The sequence below is a fragment of the Penicillium robsamsonii genome, assembly GCF_028829455.1.
Source record: "Penicillium robsamsonii strain IBT 29466 chromosome Unknown utg000006l_segment0_segment0, whole genome shotgun sequence".
Classification (NCBI taxonomy): Eukaryota; Fungi; Ascomycota; class Eurotiomycetes; order Eurotiales; family Aspergillaceae; genus Penicillium; species Penicillium robsamsonii.
In genome coordinates this window covers 1,213,179-1,236,327 of record NW_026643224.1, presented here as the reverse complement: position 1 = coordinate 1,236,327, position 23,149 = coordinate 1,213,179, and the positions used below count along the sequence as shown (strand labels likewise).

The 23,149-nt window shown below is 49.3% G+C and overlaps 6 protein-coding genes across 6 annotated transcripts; 3 read left to right on the top strand and 3 right to left on the bottom strand.

The window, feature by feature from the left end:
* Positions 1-303: 303 nt before the first annotated feature.
* Positions 304-3,441, bottom strand: N7447_010208 (TBC domain-containing protein; the record flags this gene model as incomplete). The annotated part of the gene is made up of 1 exon (XM_057234470.1): positions 304-3,441. One exon carries the CDS (start codon positions 3,439-3,441, stop codon positions 304-306), a length of 3,138 nt encoding a protein of 1,045 aa, XP_057081754.1.
* A 695-nt stretch (positions 3,442-4,136) lies between these two features.
* N7447_010207 (SDR family NAD(P)-dependent oxidoreductase) lies at positions 4,137-5,312 on the top strand (the record flags this gene model as incomplete). The annotated part of the gene is made up of 4 exons (XM_057234469.1): positions 4,137-4,261; positions 4,360-4,391; positions 4,446-4,776; positions 4,856-5,312. The coding sequence occupies 4 exons, from the start codon at positions 4,137-4,139 to the stop codon at positions 5,310-5,312; spliced, it is 945 nt and encodes a 314-aa protein (XP_057081753.1).
* Positions 5,313-5,994: 682 nt separating this feature from the next.
* Positions 5,995-8,808, bottom strand: N7447_010206 (DENN (AEX-3) domain protein; the record flags this gene model as incomplete). Its single annotated transcript, XM_057234468.1, has 2 exons — positions 5,995-7,344; positions 7,408-8,808. 2 exons carry the CDS (start codon positions 8,806-8,808, stop codon positions 5,995-5,997), a joined length of 2,751 nt encoding a protein of 916 aa, XP_057081752.1.
* A 2,218-nt stretch (positions 8,809-11,026) lies between these two features.
* Positions 11,027-15,935, bottom strand: N7447_010205 (ubiquitin-binding serine/threonine protein kinase VPS15; the record flags this gene model as incomplete). Its single annotated transcript, XM_057234467.1, has 3 exons — positions 11,027-15,500; positions 15,551-15,671; positions 15,722-15,935. The coding sequence occupies 3 exons, from the start codon at positions 15,933-15,935 to the stop codon at positions 11,027-11,029; spliced, it is 4,809 nt and encodes a 1,602-aa protein (XP_057081751.1).
* Positions 15,936-16,451: 516 nt separating this feature from the next.
* Positions 16,452-19,430, top strand: N7447_010204 (uncharacterized protein; the record flags this gene model as incomplete). Its single annotated transcript, XM_057234466.1, has 12 exons — positions 16,452-16,534; positions 16,584-16,721; positions 16,781-17,323; positions 17,376-17,656; positions 17,745-17,840; positions 17,869-17,927; positions 18,406-18,420; positions 18,529-18,557; positions 18,691-18,766; positions 18,835-18,869; positions 18,939-19,002; positions 19,068-19,430. The coding sequence occupies 12 exons, from the start codon at positions 16,452-16,454 to the stop codon at positions 19,428-19,430; spliced, it is 1,782 nt and encodes a 593-aa protein (XP_057081750.1).
* Positions 19,431-20,579: 1,149 nt separating this feature from the next.
* On the top strand, positions 20,580-21,763 carry N7447_010203 (uncharacterized protein; the record flags this gene model as incomplete). The annotated part of the gene is made up of 3 exons (XM_057234465.1): positions 20,580-21,488; positions 21,541-21,614; positions 21,688-21,763. The coding sequence occupies 3 exons, from the start codon at positions 20,580-20,582 to the stop codon at positions 21,761-21,763; spliced, it is 1,059 nt and encodes a 352-aa protein (XP_057081749.1).
* Between the last annotated feature and the right edge of the window lie 1,386 nt (positions 21,764-23,149).

Below are 23,149 nucleotides of genomic sequence, written 5' to 3'. Positions count from 1 at the left end.
AATAATGAAAAAGATTTTGATTTCATTCGAACAAGTCTAACCTGCCGCCCAAGTGTATAATCCAGGGGTATCTCAAATGCTGGGTTGGTGTATGAGACGAGCAACAAGAACATTGGCTATGTCAACATGTGCTTTCGCAAATCAAAGTAATGAGGGAATAGCGCCAGGCAATGGAAAAAAAAAAAAAAAAAGGAACAAAAAAGCCAAAACTCCTTGCCTTATGCTCAGGTCGTATCGGCATTGCGTGAAAAATGTAGGGGGAAATGAATGAAAGACCATGACAAGAAATTCCGTATCAAAGGTCTAGATGCTTGCACCGCTGCTCAATTCGCGCATTTCTTGAAGGGCAACAGCACGACGTGCAACGACATCTTCGCGGCGGACCACATTGCGCAATGCTTCACTGGCTTGAATCAGCCCGTCGATACTGATCGCGTGGTTGGTCATTTGGTGGTTGATGTATGTATAGAGTGCGGCCGGCGTCGAGCAGGTGGTTAACAACTGCTGCTCGTTGAGCTTGAGAAGTGCGAGAGCAACTTGGAATAGGAATGTGCTTCCGCCTCCGCTGCCAGAGGTCAGATTTTCGGGAACCTTCGTGGTCTTGTCATTGCTCTCTTTGGTACTTGAGGCATTTGGCCCGAAGCCGTTGACTGCGCTGGTCACGTTGAGGCATAGAACCACGTCCCATACGCGATACAGTGCCTCCGCGGAGAGACAGTCTGTAAAGACAGAGAGGAACCATTGGAAGGTGAGTGCCTCTAGTTCGATCCCCAGCTCCTCCAAGTGGGCTGAGAGTTTGGGAAGCAGCTCTGAGATATACTGGCGCAAGACTACCTGATCGGCACGGGAAGCAAGCAAGCCATGGTCATAATAGTGCTGGGGTAAAATGATCTCGATCATCGAGGTCAAAATCCAAAACACGTCCTCGGCAGTGGGCATGATGAGCAGCAAAGACCCTGCGATGAGGTTCATGCCCTGACAGTAGCCTACTTCTGGGTTACGGCGCGAGTATGCAAGCAGAACCTCTTTCAGCTTGCCGACCCCAGGTCCTTTGCGGAAGAAGACATTATCGGTAAGAGTGCGGCGTATATCCATGTCGATTTGTGCGACGACGGAAGGGTCGGGGTCTGATCCACCAACACCATACACGAGGTCATCATAGTAGCCAGGAATTCGCATTGCCGAAGCCCCGCTGCATTCCGACCAAGTTTTCGCGCGCAGAGCGACTGGGATGCCGCCGAGTACGAGAATCCGGAATTCTCGCCACTTCGCTCTCCCAACCTTGCCTTTGTTACCCAGGCCCGCGATGCCTACAACTTCGCCGTCGGCGAGTGAGACTTCTGGGGTGTCAACGGCAGCAAGAGATCGATCGGAAGTTGCTGCAGCGGCTGCCGCTTCGCCTTCCTTTCGGCGTTCGGCACGCACTTTTCGAAGGAACTCGTTCCATCTCACGGTTCGATCGCGTTGCAGGGTATCATGGAGATCAGTCAACTGTTCTAATAACAGTTTTACGGGCTCCATCTCTGCGACAGTGAATCTGGCAGCTGTGTCTTTGAGCTGATCCGATGACAAGCCAGCGAATTCAGGGCTGTCGGCCGTGATAGCCGAGGTAGATGCCGATGGTTGTGCGCTGGAGCCAACGGCCAACGCTCCGTCTTTGTCATATGAAACAGACGAGCTATGAGAGCGATTTTCTCCTGCGGTGGTCAAAGAGACAATCGGGCCCGCGGAGGGTGTGTGGGACAATAGCTCCGTGGGACGGGATGGGATCCTCAGATAGTCCTGCCAGCGACGGATGGCAACAGCTCCACTGTCAAGGTCGTCTGGTGAGCCAGGCAGAGAACGAGATCCGTCGGAAGGCCCCTGCCGAAGTCTTGTGATTTCGGGGTCATCATCGGTTCGAAGAGTACCGAGAGTTTCAGTTATACTTAAACGGTGAATGCTGCTCTTGGTAACATTGGCTTCTCTCTGGCGCTTCTTCCTATGTTGATCATAGATGAAACCAAACCGGTCGGTGAGAAACTCGCCCGCTTGAGAATTGTTATAAATAGGCGTGAGCGTCGGAGGTTTTGACTCCATGGGCAAAATAGCGTCCATCTCAACAGGCCCAAGACTTGTGGAGCCTCTATCACCTCTATCCGTAGTCTCCAATGCCGCGCCCTGAGACACGCTGCCAGCTGCAGTTCGCCGTGAGACAGGAGGGTTCATTTTGCCCTGAACGCTTGATCCACTGGCAGATCGTCCAGTAGTAGGCATACTAGCATTGCTGTTGATCCTCTTCAGCGCAGCCACTGCCGACATTGAACCCTTAGAATTGCCAGACAGTGTAGACGAAGCACTTTTGTCTCCGTCTGGCCGTTTGGGTTGGGGTTTATTCTGGGCAGACTCAGCATCACTTGCTTCTTTGCCCGACTGAGGATTGCCAGCAAATAACTTAACAGTCCAAGAGCCGAGAGATCGTGAAGATTTGCGTGAATGAATGCTTGCATCGTCGCCATTTGTGGACGTGCTAGCAATGCGCTTCGCCGGTCCATTTCGCGCTGGCCCATCCGGGGGCTGGAATAGCTGTTCGTCAATCGCTTTGCGTCGCATTGCAGGATTATTGGGCACTCGGAGACGCTCCGCCTCTTCTTCTCCAATTTCACCAACGTCACTCATAATACTACTGGCGCGACTGGTTTTCCGGCTTGTGTTGGTCGAGCCAAAAAGGTACTCCTGCCAGCCTCGGATTGAGCTTTGACGCTTCCGGTTGTCAGAGATTCCGCTGCCCCGGGGATCATTATCTAACCGCTGGGCACGAATTGTAGCCTGGGTTTCTGCTGTATCACCATAATGCTGAGAGCCCACGGTATCTTCCATGGCTTGGGACATCAATCCATTTAGGCCAGAATAGGTTTGACTAGCATGATCGCTGCTATGGGTGCTTTCTGCATCCGAAACACGATCGCCCGGCGGATTCTCTAACTGATACAGACGACGTTCGATGTCTTGGTTGGACACAGCCACGTCTCGTAACATTCTCTTCAGCTCTCGCTCCCTTGCATCGGCGCGTTGGCGGAGGGCCGAGATCTCAGCATCTCGTTGTGCCAGATCGCGAGCGAACTGCCTCACCATATTCACGGCTCCTGTTCCAGCAACCAACCGCTCAATGTGCGCATCATCGGCCAAATGCAGAGCACCTGGGATATCATGTGTCGGGACGGAATCGGCGAAAAGGGCAGCTCGGCCTGATTTGTGCGACGGTCCAGTCGTCAGATTTGCTAGTGTAGTTTTCCGCCCCCGGCCAGTGCTACCTTCATTAGATTCCTCTCCATCTTCGCCAGAGAACAATGTATTCGTCAGGCCACAGGCGAGGGTTGAAGATTTGTCTGGGGGTGAAAGCGACGGGAACGAGGTCAAATCGGTTGTTGTGTGGGAGGAGCCTGAATGGCGTTTCTGCATTTTGGCGCGAGCAATTTTAGCATTTCGACTTCTGCTCGAGGCGCTTGACGCCTGGGACGAAGAACGCCGCTGAGAGTGGACGTCGGAATCTGCCATGACTCAACAACCGGGCAATGGCGTGGACGGTGGAATCGTTGATTAATGACTTCATGAAGGCTTTTCTGGGAGCTTTCAGAGCTTCGCAAATTGGAAATGGCGTTCAGGCTAGCAAGACAAATAATCAACTAGTTTATGTAGCTTTCTGATACTTGGCTGGTCTTGTCGGGCGTGCTTGGCGATCCTTGCTGTAGCGATCCGTGGATGGAATGAAGGGTGATCGACCGTGATTTTCAGGAGCACGGATTTTTCAACCCTAGATACCCTATTTTAAGACCAACAAGAAGCATGAGAAAACAAAGAGCACCTGGAGTTTTCCTGAAACCCACAAAGACAGCTTTGATACCCTACGGCACATGACGTGACCGTGCAATTGTCATGTGACTCAATTGCTTATAATATAGCACGTGATCCGTCTGCCATACTGGTCCTTATGCCCCGTCGTTGTCCTAGGAGCCTCGGCTCTCCGCATAACCGACATAGTGGGGAAAGCTGAGCTGTTATAACTACAAAGCCGCCTCAATTGAGACTGTTCTTCTGGCGCGCTCCATTCGGTATTTCATATTATCGACCCTTTTAAGACTCAGAACGTAACAATTATGTCTGCTGTAGCCAAGCAACGTCTCCAAGCCCTGAGCAAACAGCTCGTTGAGGGCATTCCCTCCGAGGGCACGTTTGAGGGCATCCCCAAGATCCGTCATATTGCCTCTGACTCGGCAGGACCGTAAGTTATCTTGATTTTTATAGCTCTATTCTGGTTTATCCAGCTTCTACCATTGCAATGGTTGCAAGCTTAAGCATAGCTAACCACTGAATCTACAGCCGGGTCAAGGACAAGGTAGTAATCGTGACCGGTAGGTACTATTCCCGAACTCCATTTCAAAAACACCATGCCAATAAAATCCCAGGTGCAAACTCTCCCAATGGTATCGGCCGCGCCAGTGCGCACCAATTCGCCAACAATGGCGCCAAAGCAGTTTACCTCTGCGACTTCAGCGACACCCATCTGGCAACGCACAAGCGGGAACTAGAGTCCCTCTACCCAAGAGTAGACATCCACGTGCGAGCATTCGACGCGGCTAACGAAAAAGCGCTAAGTGGAGTCATCGACGAAGCGATCAGCAAATACGGCCGGCTAGACGTCTTCTTTGCGAACGCAGGTGTGGTAGGCCAACCGAAGGTATTCACCGAGATTGACGGAGAGGAATTCCTAAACACAATGCGAGTAAATGCTCTCGGGTACGTACATTATCCCCTGAAACAAGACAAACATAATTCCCCGAGACGCAAACTAATCTAACCAACCCGGAACAAACAGCGTCTTCCTAGCAGCCAAGCACGCGGCCCCAGCAATGAAGATAACCTCAGCCTCAAAGCCATATCCAAGCGGCTCGATCATCGGCACAGCGTCTGTAGCAGGCCTCCGCTCCAACGCCGGTTCAACCGACTACTCCGCCTCAAAAGCGGCAGTCGTGTCGATCGCGCAGACGGTCTCGTACCAGCTCGCTGGGACGGGTATTCGCATGAATGCAATCTGCCCCGGTCTAATTGAGACGGGGATGACGCAGACGGTGTTTGACCGAGCACGAGAGCGCGGCACGGAGCGCAAGGTCGGGCAGTTGAACCCGTTGCAGCGGGGAGCGGTTGCTGATGAGGTTGCGCGTGTCGCACTATTCCTTGGTAGCGATGAGAGTAGCTATGTTAATGGGCAGGCTTGGGCGGTTTGTGGTGGATTGAGTGCTGGGCATCCTTTTGTGCCAGGGAAGTTGGCTTGAAATGAGTCCTAGGCATTGGGTTGCATTCGAGATGTACATAGTCATGGCTAGCATATGAATCCGAGGATCGACTTGAATGATTTCGTGAGCCTTTTCGAAGTTGCTTTAGCTACGATGGGTGTAATTGGCAATTTTTTTAAAAAAAAAGTTCAAATTCACAGAATCCATTTTAGAAGACAGGGAGTTATATAGACCCTGATAGATGAGATCAATCCAGATCAAGGACTGTAGATAAATAGGAAATATCCGCAGACAGTGCGGCTGATGGTGCAAAGTGGAGAGCTCAAGATGAGCGCAAAGCAAACAAAGCCGTTCCATCCCAGACGGCACGACATATAGTAAACAAACGAATTCCTCGAGGACCAGGGCAAAAATAAACAAAAAAAAGAGAAGAGAAAAAACAAGACCGGGATGGCAAAAATGGCCATAAATTATTGGACAAGAAAACACGACGCATTGGTCGGGATATAATGAAGATCAAAAATAATCGACACGAGAAAGCAACAGAAATGACGAACACGCCAGACAACCAGAGCGTATGTGCGTATTCAGAATACTGCACAGATGAAGTAGAGAAAAATTTCTCGCCAGACAGGAATGGACAGAGAAGAGAAGGGAAAAAAACACGAACAGGATCGTCTCAGTCAAGCGTTGCGTCATCTAACCCGAAAAAGCTGATGATCTAGATCACCCGTGCGGCAGAGGGCCGCATGAGATCCTCGCTATTTTGCTTGGACAGAGTGCCGCGCTCAGTCTGCTGGTCATCAATGTTCTCAGTCTCGTGAGCGTGCTCATCATCGTCCTCAACGATCCGAGTCGGGATATCGCCGGGGCCGTACTGCTGACTTGAACGCTCGGGGAAAGTCGAGCTGCTGACCATGGACATGGAAGTGCTGGAGCGGTTGTGGACCAGATCTGGGGTCGGGGGGATGCTGGAGTGGCGGTTGTCCGGGTGGAGAGAGCTATTGTCAGCGTCGCTGATCTCGCTAGGGGCGCGGCTGGAGCGACCCTCGTAGTCGGAGCCAAGACGGTCGTTCTGGTGGAGCTTGGAAGAGATTGCGGACTCTTCCTCGTCCTCGGCGTCCTGGGCCAGGTGCAGGCCTTCGACGGCGGCGGCGCATTGGTCGCTGATGCTGCGGATGATATCTGCAATGGCATCGGTCTTGTCGCGCAGGTAGCGGTCTGCGACATCTGTGATGCTGAGACGAGCAAGGGTCTTGTGATCCTTGCCGAGGTTCAGCAAATGCTGCTCCAGCTCGGGCTTCATGTGATTTACCAGAGTATTGTCACCATTGACATCCTTAGCCGTCTTGACGGACTCCTTCGACCCAGCGACCGACTCATCCTCCTTGAGCTCCTCGGGAGCGTCTTCGTAGCCCTGCTCGACCATTTCAGTAATCTCCGACCTGCTACCAATGGAGCGGACGATGTGCTCCATGTGGTGGCTCTGGCCGTTGATGAGGCTGCGCAAGTGCATGACAACGCGCTGGGCATCCTCGCGCTCGCGGGCGAGGGTCGCGTTAGTGTGCGAAAGGGCAGAGATCTCCTTCTGGTTACGCTTGCGCTCACGCTCGAGTTCTTCGGCAATCTCCTGCTGAAGGACCAATGCCTCGAGGGCATCGTCGCGCTGCTTCTCAGTACCAGACAAGCGCAGAGTAAGACGAACCACATCGTCCTTCTGTTGGTCAATAAGGCCAGTGAGGCGACGGCTCTCGCGCTTGTGGTTTTCGATCTTGACCTTAAGCTCCGAGGTCTCCTTGGTGAGCTGTTCGGCAAAGGCCTGGAACTTGAGGAACTGTTGCTTCCAGGTCTCGAGTTCCTCGACCAAGAAGTTGTTGCGCTTGGTGACCTTGCTGAGCTCGGTGTCCATTCTGCCCTTGAGGTTAATGAAGTCTTGCCAAGCTTCCATGGCATCCCGAGAGTACTGGTTACGCTCACGGACGATCTCGTTGAGGTGACGCATGGAAACCTTGGTCATAAGGGGCTTCTTGACAGAGCCACCGAAGATGGCTTTCATACCGGTGTTGCGGCCCTAATAGATAGAACGTTAGTTTCGATTATGGTTAGCGACAACTTGAGACGCGAGTAAACGTACCAGCTTCTCACACACATGGTCCATGACGCCCATGACAGCATCCTGGTTCCACCATTGGGGCTCTTCGATGCTTTCGACCTCTCCTCTCATGACGATGATCTGGCCAGCCGGGATGAGCTTGCCGCCAGCGTAGGCAGTGCGCAAGTGCGGGGGTACACCGGAAGGCGAGACATCACCATTCAGGGATTGGGTCATGCGGTTGATAAACTTGGTGCGCTGACCCTGGTTTAGCACATTAGGTGGGCTGGAGGTAAGGACAAAGTTGCGATCGAGGTCGACCACGAGAGCATCAGACGGGGCGTTGAATAGAGTGCGGCACTCAGCAGTGATACCCAGAATGTAGGGACCGGGCTCCTGAACCAGCTCCTTGACGTGGCGGGCGTGAACCACGGGCACGTATAAACCACTCCACTCGTAGACGCGAACGCAGTAGCGAATGGTTTCCGCAGCGACAGTCAGCATCGCCGGGTAGTGGCTGACGAAGATGATGCGGCGGGTAGGTGAGACGGCAGCCTCGATCACGCCGACGATGTTGGGGATCGACAGACAAGTGAACAATGGCCACATGGCAAAGTTCTGGAAGCCGGTGGGCGACGAGGGGAACTGGTAGCACAGGGCATAATCCTTCATATCAATGCGGACCAAGTCGTTGAGACGAGGGGCCGGGAAGCTGAGGATGCGGGAAACCTCCTCGGCGTGGAACAGGTTGGTGGCCTTGTTCCAGTGGATCCACATGCCACGAAGGTAATCGCCTAGCAAATCGTAGAGGGGATACCGGGAGAGGAAGCTGAGGCAGTAAGGAATCCAGTAAGTCTCATCGGGGTTATCGTAGAAGTCCGGCTCCGTCTTCTTGCGTAGCTCGCGGATGGTCTCTGCGCGCTTCTCATCGGCACGGGACCAAACGCGCAGCGCGATACCGTACAGAGTGTGAGAAGAGTCCTGTTGCAAGACGAACGCGTGGTGTGCACAGTGAGGCTGGCTCTTGCCAGTGCAGATCTCCACGTCGTGAGGAAAGCATGCTCGCATGGCCGAGTGTAAAGCTCGTGCAATCTCGTTATCTTGCTCTAGTCGAGGGCTGCTTCCCAGAATCTCGGGAAGCCAGAATTGGCCGACGGCTCCCTTCATGTGGCCAATCTTGCCCTGGGCGGGGGCCGGGGCCTTGACCCATTGTGAAGGTTCGCGTCCGACACCACATACCATGTAAGCATGAGTGAGTGTTTTGGGTGTCCGCTGAGCCGGCTTGATACTGAGTGTGGACGGGATAGGTTGAGTGATGCGCGAGTGCAACGACGACGTACGGCTAGGAACGACCAGCGAATTTTCCCCTTCACCGCGTGTCGTAGGCCGATCCCGAGTGGATGGCCGAACAAAGGACCCATGATCTCGCAGAGAATGGACCATTGTTGCGGTAGATTTATATATCGAGAGTTAAGGAGTCAAGTTGGGCGAGTCCGGGGTGTTGGATGAGATACGAGGAGTCGAAATGAGTGTCGGAATATAGAGAGTGTGATAGAAGTCCGGGTGAAACTTCAATGATCAAGACTCGAGATCACACCCGCCCATACAGTTGAGAAATAGAGCCCAAGAATGAGGGTTTAGGGGGGAGGACAAATAGGAGAAGATTCGAGGGAAGTAAACTAGGCCAAAGAGGAGTTCTCCCCACTTTAATTAGCTGTATTTTGTTTACCGGGTATCTTTTGTATTGTTTCATCTTTTGGTCTTTTTTAAATGTTGTTGTTGTTTTTTTTTCTGTCTTTTATCTTTTCTGCAGGATATAATACGAAGTATTATTTGATTTGAAATGATACATCTAGCACCGTTGACGTTAAGTTTCGCCTATTCTGATATACATGTATTTCTACTCCGTACCCTTTTCCCAATCTCCCAATCCTCCCCCTCGGTAATCTGCAGTGCAACCCATATATGTATGTAAGCTGTGCCTGCGGGCGGTTAGGAGCCTTTAACTTCATAGAAAAATATCCCTACCATGCCGATCAGAGTCAAAGATCGTTAATATTCCGTTTGGTTACCCGTCTGAACAAGGTAAATGATTTACATGATTGGTGGATTCCCCACAAGAGTTCGATCCTCCAACCTTGGTTCAAATGTTGCCAATCTCACCCCTGAACCTTGGATTTCAATGCATATATGTAGGCATGTTATGAAATCAATATTTGATGAACAATATATATACTCCGTACTCACATTCCATTTCCTATTCTCTTAAACTCTATTAGACTCGTGTTAACCCGTCAAAGCGGGAAAGCTAAGCTAATCCTACCGAGCCACTCAGTCTGGTAGTTTCGGCGGAGATCTCATTTCGCGGACCCCCACGACTTTGCAAGGTTCCAGCTCCATGTGGCAAGGATCTATCTACTAGTATTCCGTGTATAGGCATCGTAACGGTAGAGATCTGGCGAGATCGCACATGGACCGCATGGACCAAGGAGGTCATGAACACCCTACCCTGTACATATGTTATACGGTGTACTTTGTGTATAAATATAAACTCGGGGGCTCTTATGTCCGATTCGGAGATTATAGCGCGAATACTACCTTTGTTCCAAGTTTGTAAGTTTACAATCTTTTTTTGAATAAAAAAATTCCCTCCTTATTTTTAACTCACCTATATCGGATATAAATAGCTAATGTCTCTCTACATTAAAGCAAACGGAAACGTGCTAAAATCAATGTCTACGGAGTACTCCGTACAATATAAATCTCCTTTCCCAAAGTCTTTCCAGAACTTTTCTCCTTGCTCTAGGCCTCATTAGGCTCTTTGGCCTGTCGATCCACTGACCCGATCCACCAGTGTTTCGCCCAAGGACCCACACCACAGCTCTCCCCAGCAAAATTTTAGTACCAATAGGCGTCGTACCCGGTACCGTAGTTCATGCAACTGGAGCCCGCATGGGCCGAAGTATCCGGTACCCTGTTCCCAGGTACCCAGCTACAGTGACTCCTCATAAGTTTTAACACCCAGCCCCACACCCCTATGGTTATGTAATATTCTGCCGTTCAAAAATACATGTTCAATTAACCATATGAAAAGTACAAACACAATTAATGTCTATTTACAATGACTTAAACAAGGCTAAACATAAATACAAGAGAATTTACCAAATTATACCAGAAACACGACACGAAAGCGAGATAAACAAAATCCCTTGGGAGGTGTGGACATTTAACAAAGGCGGTAAATGTGTGGGGCTAAATGGGGTGTTAGAACTTATGAACAGTCACTGTATCTGGTGGCAGGCTTTAATCTCAAGAATGGTACAGACTACTGGGGTACAATATACATACATGGACTATTTTGTTCTTTCAACGGGGGTATATTGCACAATATAAATTGAATCATGTGGGGGATCAATAGCTTCGCGGGTTTGACCTTTTCGTGCTACTATCCGTGATAGGGGTAGGAGCTATGTACGGATTTATATTTCGCTATTCCATTTCAAAACAGGTCCGATGAAGATCTATAAAAAGACACTTATGTATTTCACTATTGCACGGAGTATTATTATCTACACTAAAATACAATTCGAGAATACTATGTTATAGTACCAACTAGGTTTCCAGATACTTTCAACTTCCATAGATATCCAATGCTTGTAGCCTAAGAAAAGATGTACACCATACCAGCACGGTCCACGCTCACAACCATTCCATACGGCACACGCAAAACCGCCACGTCTTGAATAATATCCAGATGACTCTTCAATAACATCTGCTGCTGCAGGCTGATGACGGTACTACGTGGCGGCCTCGGGCTGGCTCCCTTCCGAGTATCCCGAGAATTGCCAGTGCTGGACGAACTAGGGAGGTGCTCGGTGGTAACCAAGAGACTGGGGCCAGGCTGAGACTGCTCGTAGTGTGGCTTGCCACTGGCACTACCATCCGAGACGACGTCTAGCCCACTGACTATCGAGGAGAGATCCGGTCGAGCCAGATCCCAGAAACGGATCTTTCGGTCGCATCCTGCGGAAATGATGTACCCACACTTCGTGTTGGAGTCCTTGTCTTCGCCAGGGGCATTGAGGCCGACCGCAAACCCCCAGATGCCGAGTCGATCGCCGGCTGGATTATTGGAAGAGGGGGTACCCGGTTCAGGGCCATTTGTTGCAAATCGACTCAACATCCCTTCTGGCCGATCGCCATCGACCCGCCACGCTTCATAATCACCCGGCACGATAGGCGTCGGGTAGGCGTGAGGGATGCGGGAAGGGTGATGGGCGCCATTGGGACCATTGGGGCCGACGCCCAGTGGGGTCGCTCGGTAGACCTCGCGACAGCGGAACTTCTCGATATCCCACACGGTGATTTCATTACCGTGGCTGCCGCTACTGGATACGCAGACCCAGCGTCCGCGGGCCTTGACGGGATGTAGTTGGATCTGGTTGATAGCACCCCAGCCTGGAAGTCCCCATGCCTTCAACCGGACGCGGAAGCGGAGATCCCACAGGTCAAGAATCCCATGAGTTGTGCCGACCAGTAGCCAGTGATGCCTGCGGTCGCAACAGAATGTCGTTAGAGTTCCATGGTGAACTGGATTTTCTAATGTGTAGATCGGTAGCATGGTTTTCATGTCCAACGCAATGATGCGACAAGTGTTGGTCGCAATAATCAAGGTGGACTGCCCTTGGTCACAGAAATGCTCCATCCAGACTGCATATTCGGGTGATCCGTCTTCGGCTATGGGAAGCTGATATTCGCGAACAATTTGAAGCTTACCATATCGAACTGCCGTCTGACTGACCTTCTGATAGTCGACTCGAACGGCATGAACGCTGCCATCAGTGGCCGCACTAATAAAAGTGTAGGTGTTCTCAACAAAGGTCAAGGCCTTCACACGTGAGCCTGTTGCATGACGGTGAGTTTGACGGGATCGAGGGGTCAAGTTCCTTTCAAGTCGAGTTGTATCCCAAATCTTCACCGTGCTATCATCGGACGCAGTAGCAAAGAATGAGTGATCTGGCGCTACAACGACACGATTGATTGGCGCGCTGTGCTCGCCAAAAGTCGCGACCAGATTCCCTTCGGGCTTCCAGATCTTGTTTGGCTCTTGATCAATGGCGTTGCGAATCGGTTGACGAGTATCAACTTCTTTGACATATGGCCCTAGGTCAAATAGGTCTGTTGGGTAGTTTTCCTCAAAGACGTTGTCTAGCAGTCGCAGAACAGCAGGGTCGTTGCCCCCGTACGAATGGTGAGCACGATATTTCTGCGATATTATTTTGGTTGCTTTGTACTCGGTTGAGAGCAAGGGTGTCAATGGCCGGGGTGTGCCGCTTTTTTGGACCGGTGCGTCTACCTTTCCAAAGGCGTTTGTGGAGCTTGTGCCCGTTTCAGCGTAGGCTTTCGCATTGTCTTTACGACTCAACAAGCTCATCGCGCTAGATTTTTTATGTACACGATCGGATAGACTTCTGGTGTCTGCGTTAGTTGGTGTCAAGGAGCCGTCTTCTCCAGAGTTCGGTCGGTGACTGGAAAGCCTTCGATCATTATCAAAGCTCCTAGGGGACAATGGACGATACGCAGGTCCCCCGGCAGGCGATGACGCCAGTGGAGACGATGATAGGGAAGAAGTATCATTTCCATCCAAGATAGGAACACCCGAGCCACGCCTTGTTTCTTTCGAAAGTTGGCTTTTCGACCGCAATTGCTTGCGATGGGCACTGGGCATTCGCTCAATGGTTGTAGACGCGTCAAGCAAAGCATCCGCAATTGTTCTCGGCCTTGGATCATCGACATTGCCATCGTTTACGCCTGAGGGGATTGCTCCCGACTGGTCTTTAATTTCCTTGTCAAAGAACACAGTCTGGGGTTTAACTCCGTGTTGTGTCAAACTGACAATGTCGCTCAAGGGTGCTGTTGAATTGACATCGGCTTCTCTCGATTGCCGCAATGAGACCCTCCAAATGTAGTCTTTGAGTGCAAGGAGCTTGACCTCATCCTCGGGCCCCATCCCGAGGTTTCGCAACCGACCAAGCCATTGTTCGTCCTCATCATTTCTTGGCTGGGCGGCCATATTAAAGGAAGGATTCCGTTGACCCACGCGGGGACTGAATGATCCAGGCTCAGACAAGCTGAATATGCCCTCGCGACTTGGTGACTTCCAGAAAACACCTTTTTCTGATTTGGAAGCCCAGAGGAACGCCGTTTCGTACACACTTCTCAACATTGGCCGTTTGAGTGCATCGAGCAGTTGGGTTTCCGAAAACACAACTATTTTGATCTTGAGGAAAGGCCGGATAATGGGTGTCAAAATGGAATGAATGTCCGCTATCGATAAAAACTTGGCGGAATTAACCACGAACTTGACTGCTGCTTCTCGAATCCAGGTGTTTGGATGCCCCAAAAATCCAACAGTCGTGTTTAGGAGATCCCACGTTGTTGATCGCTGGAATAAGCCTAAGTCAGCCATAGCTGCTAGAGATCGAATCACCCTTTCAACGACAAATTCCTCAGACTCAGTCATGGACTGAACCATCAGCGGTAATATGTATAGCTCCAGATTCAGGCTCCCCACGTAAGCGGCGACACCGATGACAGCCTCGAAAAAGGCGCATTTCAAAATCCAGTCTGGATCATTCAAGTAGGTATTCAAATGACTAAGGACAACCTCGTTTGTTCTGAGATTGCCGAAGAAGACACAGAGGCTGGACACAGAGCCCAGAAAGGCTCGCCGAACTGATGCATCCGGGTCTGTTAGCAGCGCTTTTGTGTGAACCTCGAAGTATTCCAGAAGGTCGACCCGAGCCACGTCGTAGAGATTGTGATAAGTCGCATCCTCGGTCCATCGGGTTTCAAAGCCGACTGGGATCAACGCAGTCAACCGGGTATCAGAACGCAATGCTTGGATCATGTCTAAAAATCTCAAGGACGACTGGGCCAAAGACGCAATGCATGAGGCATATGTGGCACGCACCATGGCGCTTGACTTGATGTTGGAGGTAGCAACAAATGGCTGGAGTCTTGGAAATATGTATTCGGAGAACAAATAGGCATTGACCGGAGAAACCACCTTGACCAATTTTAGTAATTGGGTTAAGGTGCGGATCGCAGCGACCTTCACGGTATCAGTCCGATCAGTCAATAAGATCATGATATATGGGAGAATGCGATCCAATTTAGCTTCATCTGACAACCTTTCCGCAAATGCAAGAAGGATATCGCAAGCCTTGATTCGAGCCGATGCCTTGGCTGTATTTCGCAAGTTGGATACCACAAGTGTGAGGAAAATCAGAGCACCGTCGTCCGGCTGTGACTGCGGTGCCGAAATTTCGGATTCACCATTTGGTAGATCGAGCCTCACAGGAAGAGTGTTGCCTGTCAATTTGGAGGTTGGGATATTAGATAGAGCCCCAACGCCACGGTTGCTAGAACCGAGGAAGTAAGATACTTTATCGAAGTCGAGGTAAATTCGCTCAATTCGTTCGTCTGCCTCCCCTCGGTTGGTTGATTCTGCATCCACGTCTGGTCGCCCGGAAGAAGGATCGGTCATGAGGGACATGTATTGGTGAAGGAAACTGTAGAAGTATTCCGGAAAGGCCTTGCCCTTCCAGAAATTCAGATATTCATCAGCCGAGTACCGAGACTCAGGCTCGAGTTGGATCATATGCAGGATCAACTCTCGAATTTCCGGATCTTCGATTTTTGCTAGTTGACTGTGCTCTGGACTGTATTCCCCTTTGCGATACTTGTACATTTGACTCAGGTTGAAGATCGGCGATTCAAGAAAGAGCTCGGCAATGACACAACCAGCACTGAAGATATCCATTGCCCAGTTGACGCGGCTTTCACTGGGCTCTTCCCCGGCAACACAGAATCGCTCGGGGGCTAAGTAACAGGTTCGCCTCCCGGAGATGTCGAAGAAGAAAGAGAAATCTGCCGGATTATCCTCGGGGAGAAATGTCGGTTTGAAAGATGATGAGAAGTCAGAAAGATACAGCCAGTTCCAGGCTGTGACCAAAACGTTTTCAGTTTTAATGTCACCATGGTAGATATCTAATGAATGACAATCCCGAAGAGCGCACAAGAGCTGGAAGGCAATCCACTTTTTTTCGATATGCTCCAGAAAAGGCCGTGTGCTATATCTATGTCAGGCTTTGCTCGCTGGCAACAATTGCAACAGACATACCTCATTCGATCGTAGAGAGAGCTGTGGATATACTGGCGTACAAGGTATCCACTCGTGGCAGTCTCAACGATCCTCTGGTAGCTTAGCGCATTTGGCACATCCGATAACAACTTTCGTTCCCCTTCAAGCGAGCGTTAGAAGCGTGAAATAGGGAAAAGGACCCAAACATACTCGTAATGTTTTTGATATATGGCTCCAGTTCCATGGTTGGGAAAGGTTTCATGATGACCTTGATAAAAACCAGTCCATTTGGTTGCCTTGCGCGAATGCTTTTCATGAACCTGCCACCCCCCATCGACTTCTCATACACCAGATCGGACAGTTCAGGCACATCGATGCCCGCCGACCCCGCCGACAGGGTTGTGAGGGAATAGCCTTGTCCCATGGTGTCGACTGCCCCTCATCTCCCTACTAGAGAATCAATGGTTATTCAGAGTCAGAGATGGAATAATTGAGATAGAGATTACAGGTGAGAGCTATGCGATAAGGAAAGTTGACGATGAAGTCACTGGACGCGTCGACACGTGCACAAGGCGGTCAGCAACATATCAACAACTTTCAGCTCGCCTTTTCCTCTTGCAATTATTCTTGTTTCATATTACATGTTGTGAAATTATTTATCTCTAATATTGACAAAGGTCATTGTTTCAGTGTGATTTGTGGCCAACTGAAACCTCTCCACTGATCAAACAACATGGACCCTTCATCGATACCTCGGTCTTGATACTTGCAGTTCTGCCCTATCCCCAAGGAGGGATACGCTACATAGAATAAAAAGAACAGCCAATTTTGTTGAGAAAGAAATCCTGAAGTATTATTCAACATTCTATCAACGTCGGTATGTCTGGTTCTGGCGGGGCCACAGCCACGGGGAGACCCGCTAATCAAAGTAGAACTCCAGATGGATTCACACATGGATCATACGGAAATTCCGGTGATCGAAATCGAAGAGCCGCTATTCGATGTTCTTCCCAAGCTGTTCAAGTAAGTCTTGTCTGTCCTCTTGATTCAACTGAATTAACGCCTCCTGTAGTTTTATTAGCATGGCTGTGGGTGAGATGGCGTACACGTTTGAGCAAATGTTGTACGGATCCCAAGGACACCGTCTTAGACAGCTGGTCCATGCTTTGGCAGAGGATACTCACAATCCCTTTATCATTGTGGCATTGATGTAAGTTTACCATAAAGAGGACCCTGAAACTCCCGAGGTCAAGTAGTTGACAGATCCAGGATTCTGAAATGGGACTTCACCACTGCTACCGAGGATGACTGGGGACTCAATGAGAGCCGTGGTGCAGCCTGCGAATTTGTTGCCTGGCAGTTCCTGTGTCACCTGAACCAACGCGAGACGATTGAGTTTTTATTAGAAGAGCTACCATCACCGCGACGCGGTTCGGCAAATATCATTGAATCCGAGGCAGGTAACCCTGGCCTTGCATCTACCCAAGGTGGTACAAGCCATGCGGAAAGTGAGACTTCTCCTCTCTTACCAAACCCTTCTTCTTTTTATCGTCTTTTTGGCGGCAAGAGGGCCATAGAGACTCAGTCACCTGGAACCTCACAAGATACACACCGGCACGAGGAGGCCTATGGGCGATACTCCCAATTTTTCGGATTGAATGCACTAGAAATTGCAACGATCGCCCATGCAAAGAGATTTTTGAGCCAACGAGTTGTTCAAAGGGTGGTCGATGGTATTTGGAAGGGTGAAATCGTTTTCTGGGATTCTCTGACAGTCAATTCCACCAAAAAACCTCATATTTTCAACAGAAGGTGAGACACGACAAGCAATAGTCATGCAGACATACTGACCATTTTCCTTCAGAACGGCTGATCCATATTCACGCTTGAGAGTACCTCTGTACCGGAAAATCTTTGAAGCAGCATTCTTCATGTCTTTCCTCTTTCTCTACTACGCAGTCCTGGTAGAGAGGAGACAGGAGGCCGTTGGCTTCTTTGAAGCGGTGATGTATGTATGGATCGTCGCTTTTGCGTACGATGAATTGAGCGGAATCATTGATGCCGGAGTCGTTTTCTACCAAATGGGGTTCTGGAGTCTCTGGAACCTGAGCATAATCGGTGTTGGAATAGCATTTGTCATAACAAGTGAGTCACTGAGTGCTCTCGATCTGCCTTGCGGCTTGTTTTTCACAGGTCATTTGTGTCAATAGTGCGACTAATGGGGACGCCACAGGGGTCATCGGGCTAGCGAAGGGTGATAACCCCATTATTGAGCTCTCATTCGACATTCTATCCCTTGAGGCTCTGTTTCTTGTCCCGAGGCATGGCTGTTCATGGAATTAATATCTGGGCGACAGGGCTGACACGGAACAGGATCTGCTCCCTTGTGAGCTTGAATTCATACTTCGGCAGTCTAGTAAGTGGATCCTGCATGTAACATCATTCTAGAAAAGGATTGACTGATGAACTATGAATAGATTCCGGTATTAAAAGAGATGGTTGGATTTTCCCCTAAATCCTCAAATGGCAATAGGACCCAAGGCTGATTGAAAATGTGTTTCAGACGAAAGCATTCTTCAGGTTTTTCCCTGTGGTGGTGGTATTGTATATTGGTAAGTGTGGCTAAGCAATTCAACCCTAGACGAATAGAATCACTGAACCCCTGCAGGATTCTTGACCACATTTACCATGCTTGCTCGTGATCGCTTGTCACTCAGTACAATGTCACATTTATTAGTGAAGGTGTTCTTTGGGTATGTCGGTGTAATAACCCGGCTGTGACCGCTCTTTTCCTGACCCTTTTCACAGATCGAGTGTTCTTGGATTAGTGGGTTTCATAACTCTTTGGCCTTTTGGCCTTGATACTGACTGTGGCTGAATTGATTGGATAATAGGACACCGCGTCTGAAGTAAGTCTGCGCACAAGGCGGCTGTTCTGCAGCTCCAATCCTAATCCCGGAGGATTGGCGAAATGGTTGGCTATCGCTTCAAGTTGACTGACACGCTAATTTTTTTAGATCTCCCCCATCTTCGGCTATGGCTTGATGTGAGTTCCCTTGATTTTGCTGAAAACTCGCATGCGCCCTTGATCACGTTCTATGTAACCGGCTTTTTTTTGGGGCTATTAACACACTCTCTATTACAATTTCCACGCCGTTATGTACTGACAAACTAAATAGGCTGGCTTTCGCCCTAATGACCAATACTCTCATTCTCTCATCTTTGATTAGTTTGATGAGTATGAGCCTTGAAGGGGTAAGTAAATACGTTCTATGGAGTACTATACGAAGTAGTTCGTTGATTAATTCCACTTTTTATGATAGGTGATGCGCCATGCCCGAGAAGAATACCTTTTCCAGTAAGTATACATCCCTGTCTAAAAAGGTTGGCACTGCCCCATGAAAAACTCCAATTCTAACCCAATCAGGTTGGCCATTTACGTCCTAGAAAGCAGCAATTCTCGACGACTAACATACTTTATGCCACCCCTGGTCAGTTAGAGTTTGATTGGATTGAATCTTTCTTTCTGGAATATTTCCAAGCTGACATTCGGCAGAATCTTATTCCCCTCCTCTGTATCCGCCCCATGCGGCTTTTTCTCTCGGCTGGAACAGTTCGCCGCGTACGCATTGTCTTACTTCGAGCCACCCATCTCCCGTTTGTCGCATTGATATGGGCATACGAGTCTAAATGGCGACAATCACACAGTCTTCCGGCACGCAGTCAAGGTACTTCTGCAAATCCTCCCCGTTCCCAGGACCCACACTCCGTAATTGAAACAAATCGGCTAGGCCCTGGAAAAGCCAATGTGGATCAACAAGCCGCGCGTGAGCTAGGCATGGTCAGCCAAGTACAACTTGCGGACTTGATCGACACGATAGAACGACTACGAGCTCAAGTAGAGGCAATTTCCAAGTGACAAAATGATTTGTCTTGGACTTCCAAACGCGGTAATGAGGGGGTTCACTTCCCTGGCGCTTAAGGCCACGCACGCCCCTGCACCAAAGGCGCTAGTCGGTTCGGTTTAGTGACTCCAAACCGTTCGAGATGCTTGTGAACAACCATATCGATGACAGCCTAATCCAAACAGGCTAGGTGTTTTTTTTCGGGGTTCGCTTTTTTTTTCTCCTTTCTTTTCTTTTTCTGGAGGGGGGAGGGTGCTTTTTCACCCCCTGTCCATGGCGTTTCAAGAGTTCTCCTTTCCAATTTCAGAAAGGAAAGCGAGTAAATATAGAGTGAATTTGGACATGTACAGTTTGTCCGGCATATAATCTGTGGAGTCAATGTGGAGTTTTACCGTATGGTATACATGAAGCCAAAGGGAGCGGTTCGGAAGGGCCCGCATACCACTGAGGTCACGATAACTTAATGTTCGAAATCAACTTCGTCAGATACAGGGCTGTGCTCATGGTAATCCCTCTCGACAATGCGCTTCGCCAAGCTGAGTTCCAGGGACTCTGGCTCTGCTGATGTTTCTGTATGGCTACTACCTGCATGGGACACGTCTAGGTTGGGCAGACCAGGCCCAACGGTGGTGAAATGGATGATTAGCCTTTAGACAAACCCAACAGCCGCCGTTATGCATCGTTATATCATGTACGGAGTATGGATGGAGTACTATGTACTTCAGGGTACAATCTAAGAACAAACTAGGCTGTTAATTCAATGAATTTGCCCTAAATCTGCCTATGACATATAGGAGCTAAACCCTTGTGTCCATCAGACCTAGACTTACCCGGCCCTTAATGCCCCCCCCCCGATTTTCTCTTCCACCGCAATTACAGACCCTTTTCTCTCCAAATCTGCCTTGTCTATTACGGCGTCAAGTCGTTGAATATTCAACATCTGTCGGTGTCGATGCGGCGCAAGTTCTTCTCCAATGAATTCATACCCTATCCACACTCCTCTCAGCCACCGATGTATGCTGCCGTCAATCACCAACAGCGAAGCTGTTGACTCCAAAGCCTTTACTATATAAACTTGGACTTGTCACCCTTTATTCACTCGGATATAGACTAACCTTTGGTTGGCTTGGGACTACACTTCTTACGTTTTCATTCTTCCCAATATGAATCCGACCCATGATTTACTTCATCGCTCAATCACATCCCCGCGAAGAGAGGATAGACGGTCTCGCGAAACATCGACATACTCATCTCCTGTCTCGAACTCGTCCCAGGGAGGGGTTTCCCCTATTGGTTTGGGGATCTCCCGCTGCGAAATCGAGAATGCCTTTGATCAACTGAGGGTCTTCCCTCCCCCATCTACACTTCCATCACAACTGGTTCCTGGAGCGCCAACTCCCACCTTCGCATTATCCTATGACGGCTATTCCAGCGGAACATGTTATCCACCAGTTTACAATGGGCTTGTCAACAGTGCTTCGGAGACTTCACTAGAATTCTACAGCCCCACGATGAGCGCCTCCCCCAGTTACAACTCTACTATGGAGGTTGTCCCCGGTCAGCATGTCTACCCAAGCCAAATGACCGATCTTTGGATGCACACACCTTGCTCGGGACCGACAACGCCATCGGATGTGACTCCGGGCACTGTAGCGAATGGGGCCGGACAATGGGACCACATTGTGTTTTCAGATGCATGTATTCCCCCTACCATTCCTCTATTGCCAGTCAACAATGTTCCCTATCTTGGGGTGATGGGGGAAATGGGAGAGATGGGATACGACGGATCCTCCGGGCAGAGCATCAACACTGGACCAATCATGCCTCAACAAGCCTCTCCCGAAGGGACCGATGAGGCCACAATCTCGGGCAGAGAGCGCGGCTCATCCAACGACAGGTTAATATCTGCCAGTGGCCTGGAATGTCCGATTTGTGGCGCCAAATTCACCCGACGCTCCAACTGCAAGGAGCACCAAAAGATGCACAACCCCGAATGGAAGAACAACCATCCGTGCAATGACTGCCACAAGTCTTTCGGGCGAAGCTCAGATCTCAAAAGACACATGAGTACTGTGAGTAGGGAGACCAAAACGAACCAAGTGCCGACACTAACGACGCTTCTAGGTTCATCTCGGGCTTCGGAGATACAGCTGTGACCGTTGCGACCGGAGTTTCAGTCGCCAAGATAGTCTAGCTAGGTAAGGTCCCGGAATATTGTTCCTCGTTGACTGTGCTTGTGTGCTGATATGAGCAATAGACATGATTGTATAGACAGGCACCGCAACGCTGGGAAGTCTCCCCTTATGCCCAGTCCCCGTCAACGATCGTCAAACCGCCGCTCAGCTAGCTAACATTAGAGGTTTCCCATGTCTGCATGTTTGCATATATAAATGAATATCGGAGGAAAATATCGTTTACATTCGCTATGAGTCTTACGAGTTGCATAGTTTTGCCATTATGGGATCGGCTAGTCAGACCTTGAGCATTTTGTTTTTTTTTTTTTTTTTTTTTTTTTTATTTGTGTTCACTTCTGTTTGGCTTCATGAGATGCGATTCCTGTTCGGATTCACCTATCTTCTGTTTTGCATTGTTTGGTTGTATGCATGTTGGAATATTTGAATTATTGGTGGTCTTTTGGTTTTTAACAATGCATTTCCTATATGATATATTCCCCTGTAGCCCACTTCTAATGTGATATCATTTGCATGTCCAAGCTGGCGCGCGGGTAACAGGAAATTACATCCAATACAAGAACGTTCAAGATTAGAAACATGTTCTCAGGACGTGGAATTGTACATACCTTATTTCCACGACTTCAAGTTCAAGCCCATGGGATCTCTCAACTCTTGCCGCGCTCCACTTCAAAAGAACGCCGAATCACACGCTAAAATCAAATGGGATCTTCAATATCCAGACGATCTTTGAAAAAAAAAAAAGTGTGAAACAATTCTAACCTCTTATTCTTGTATTGATCTGCTCTTGAAATTTACAACTCCCTATAATATAAAAAATTACGACTGCAAAGGCTCAACGCTGAGATATCAGGTTATGTCTCACTTCCCCAGCCCTGACCTCTTCCTGCAATCTATTAATCCTTGCTCAATCACACGCTATCACCAAAAAATATAGTGTGGAAGAATCCATTTTATGTTCACCCTTTTAACAATTTCGGTCATATTATTAACAGCTCTTCTTCCTTCCCCCCCGCTATCTCCACTGAAGCTCGTCTCAAGTGGGGAACAAAAGGGCATTCAGCCATTTGGAAGTGTGCCTTCAATGCAGCCGCGGAGACATCGCGTCTGTTCGCCTATCTGGAAAATGGGTCCATAAACTATGGAATAGTTGCCCTCTGGAAGTTGGATGGGCCGATTCAATTGCCCCTGAGATTTTCTTAGAAGTGGGCCCGGAAAATCCATAGGAGGCGTTTGCTAACACTCATCGGTTTCCCTATCTGACCCGAGATGATCTCAAAGAAAAAAAGTACAAGTATACGGAGTAGCTGGAAGACCACATTTCTTCCAATTTGCAGATCTCCATGATTTTCATGGAGCTATGGCCTCAAGCTAAAAAAAAAAAAAAAAAAAAAAAACTATCCAAGCTCGATAATATTACCTAAAAACGGTGAACGCCGATCTCTATACTCCGTCCTCCGTATCCGCAATAAACTAGGGGAACAAAGGAATACTACTTGTCCCACTGTCTCATTGTGTGATGGGGCCCAATTTCCAAAAGG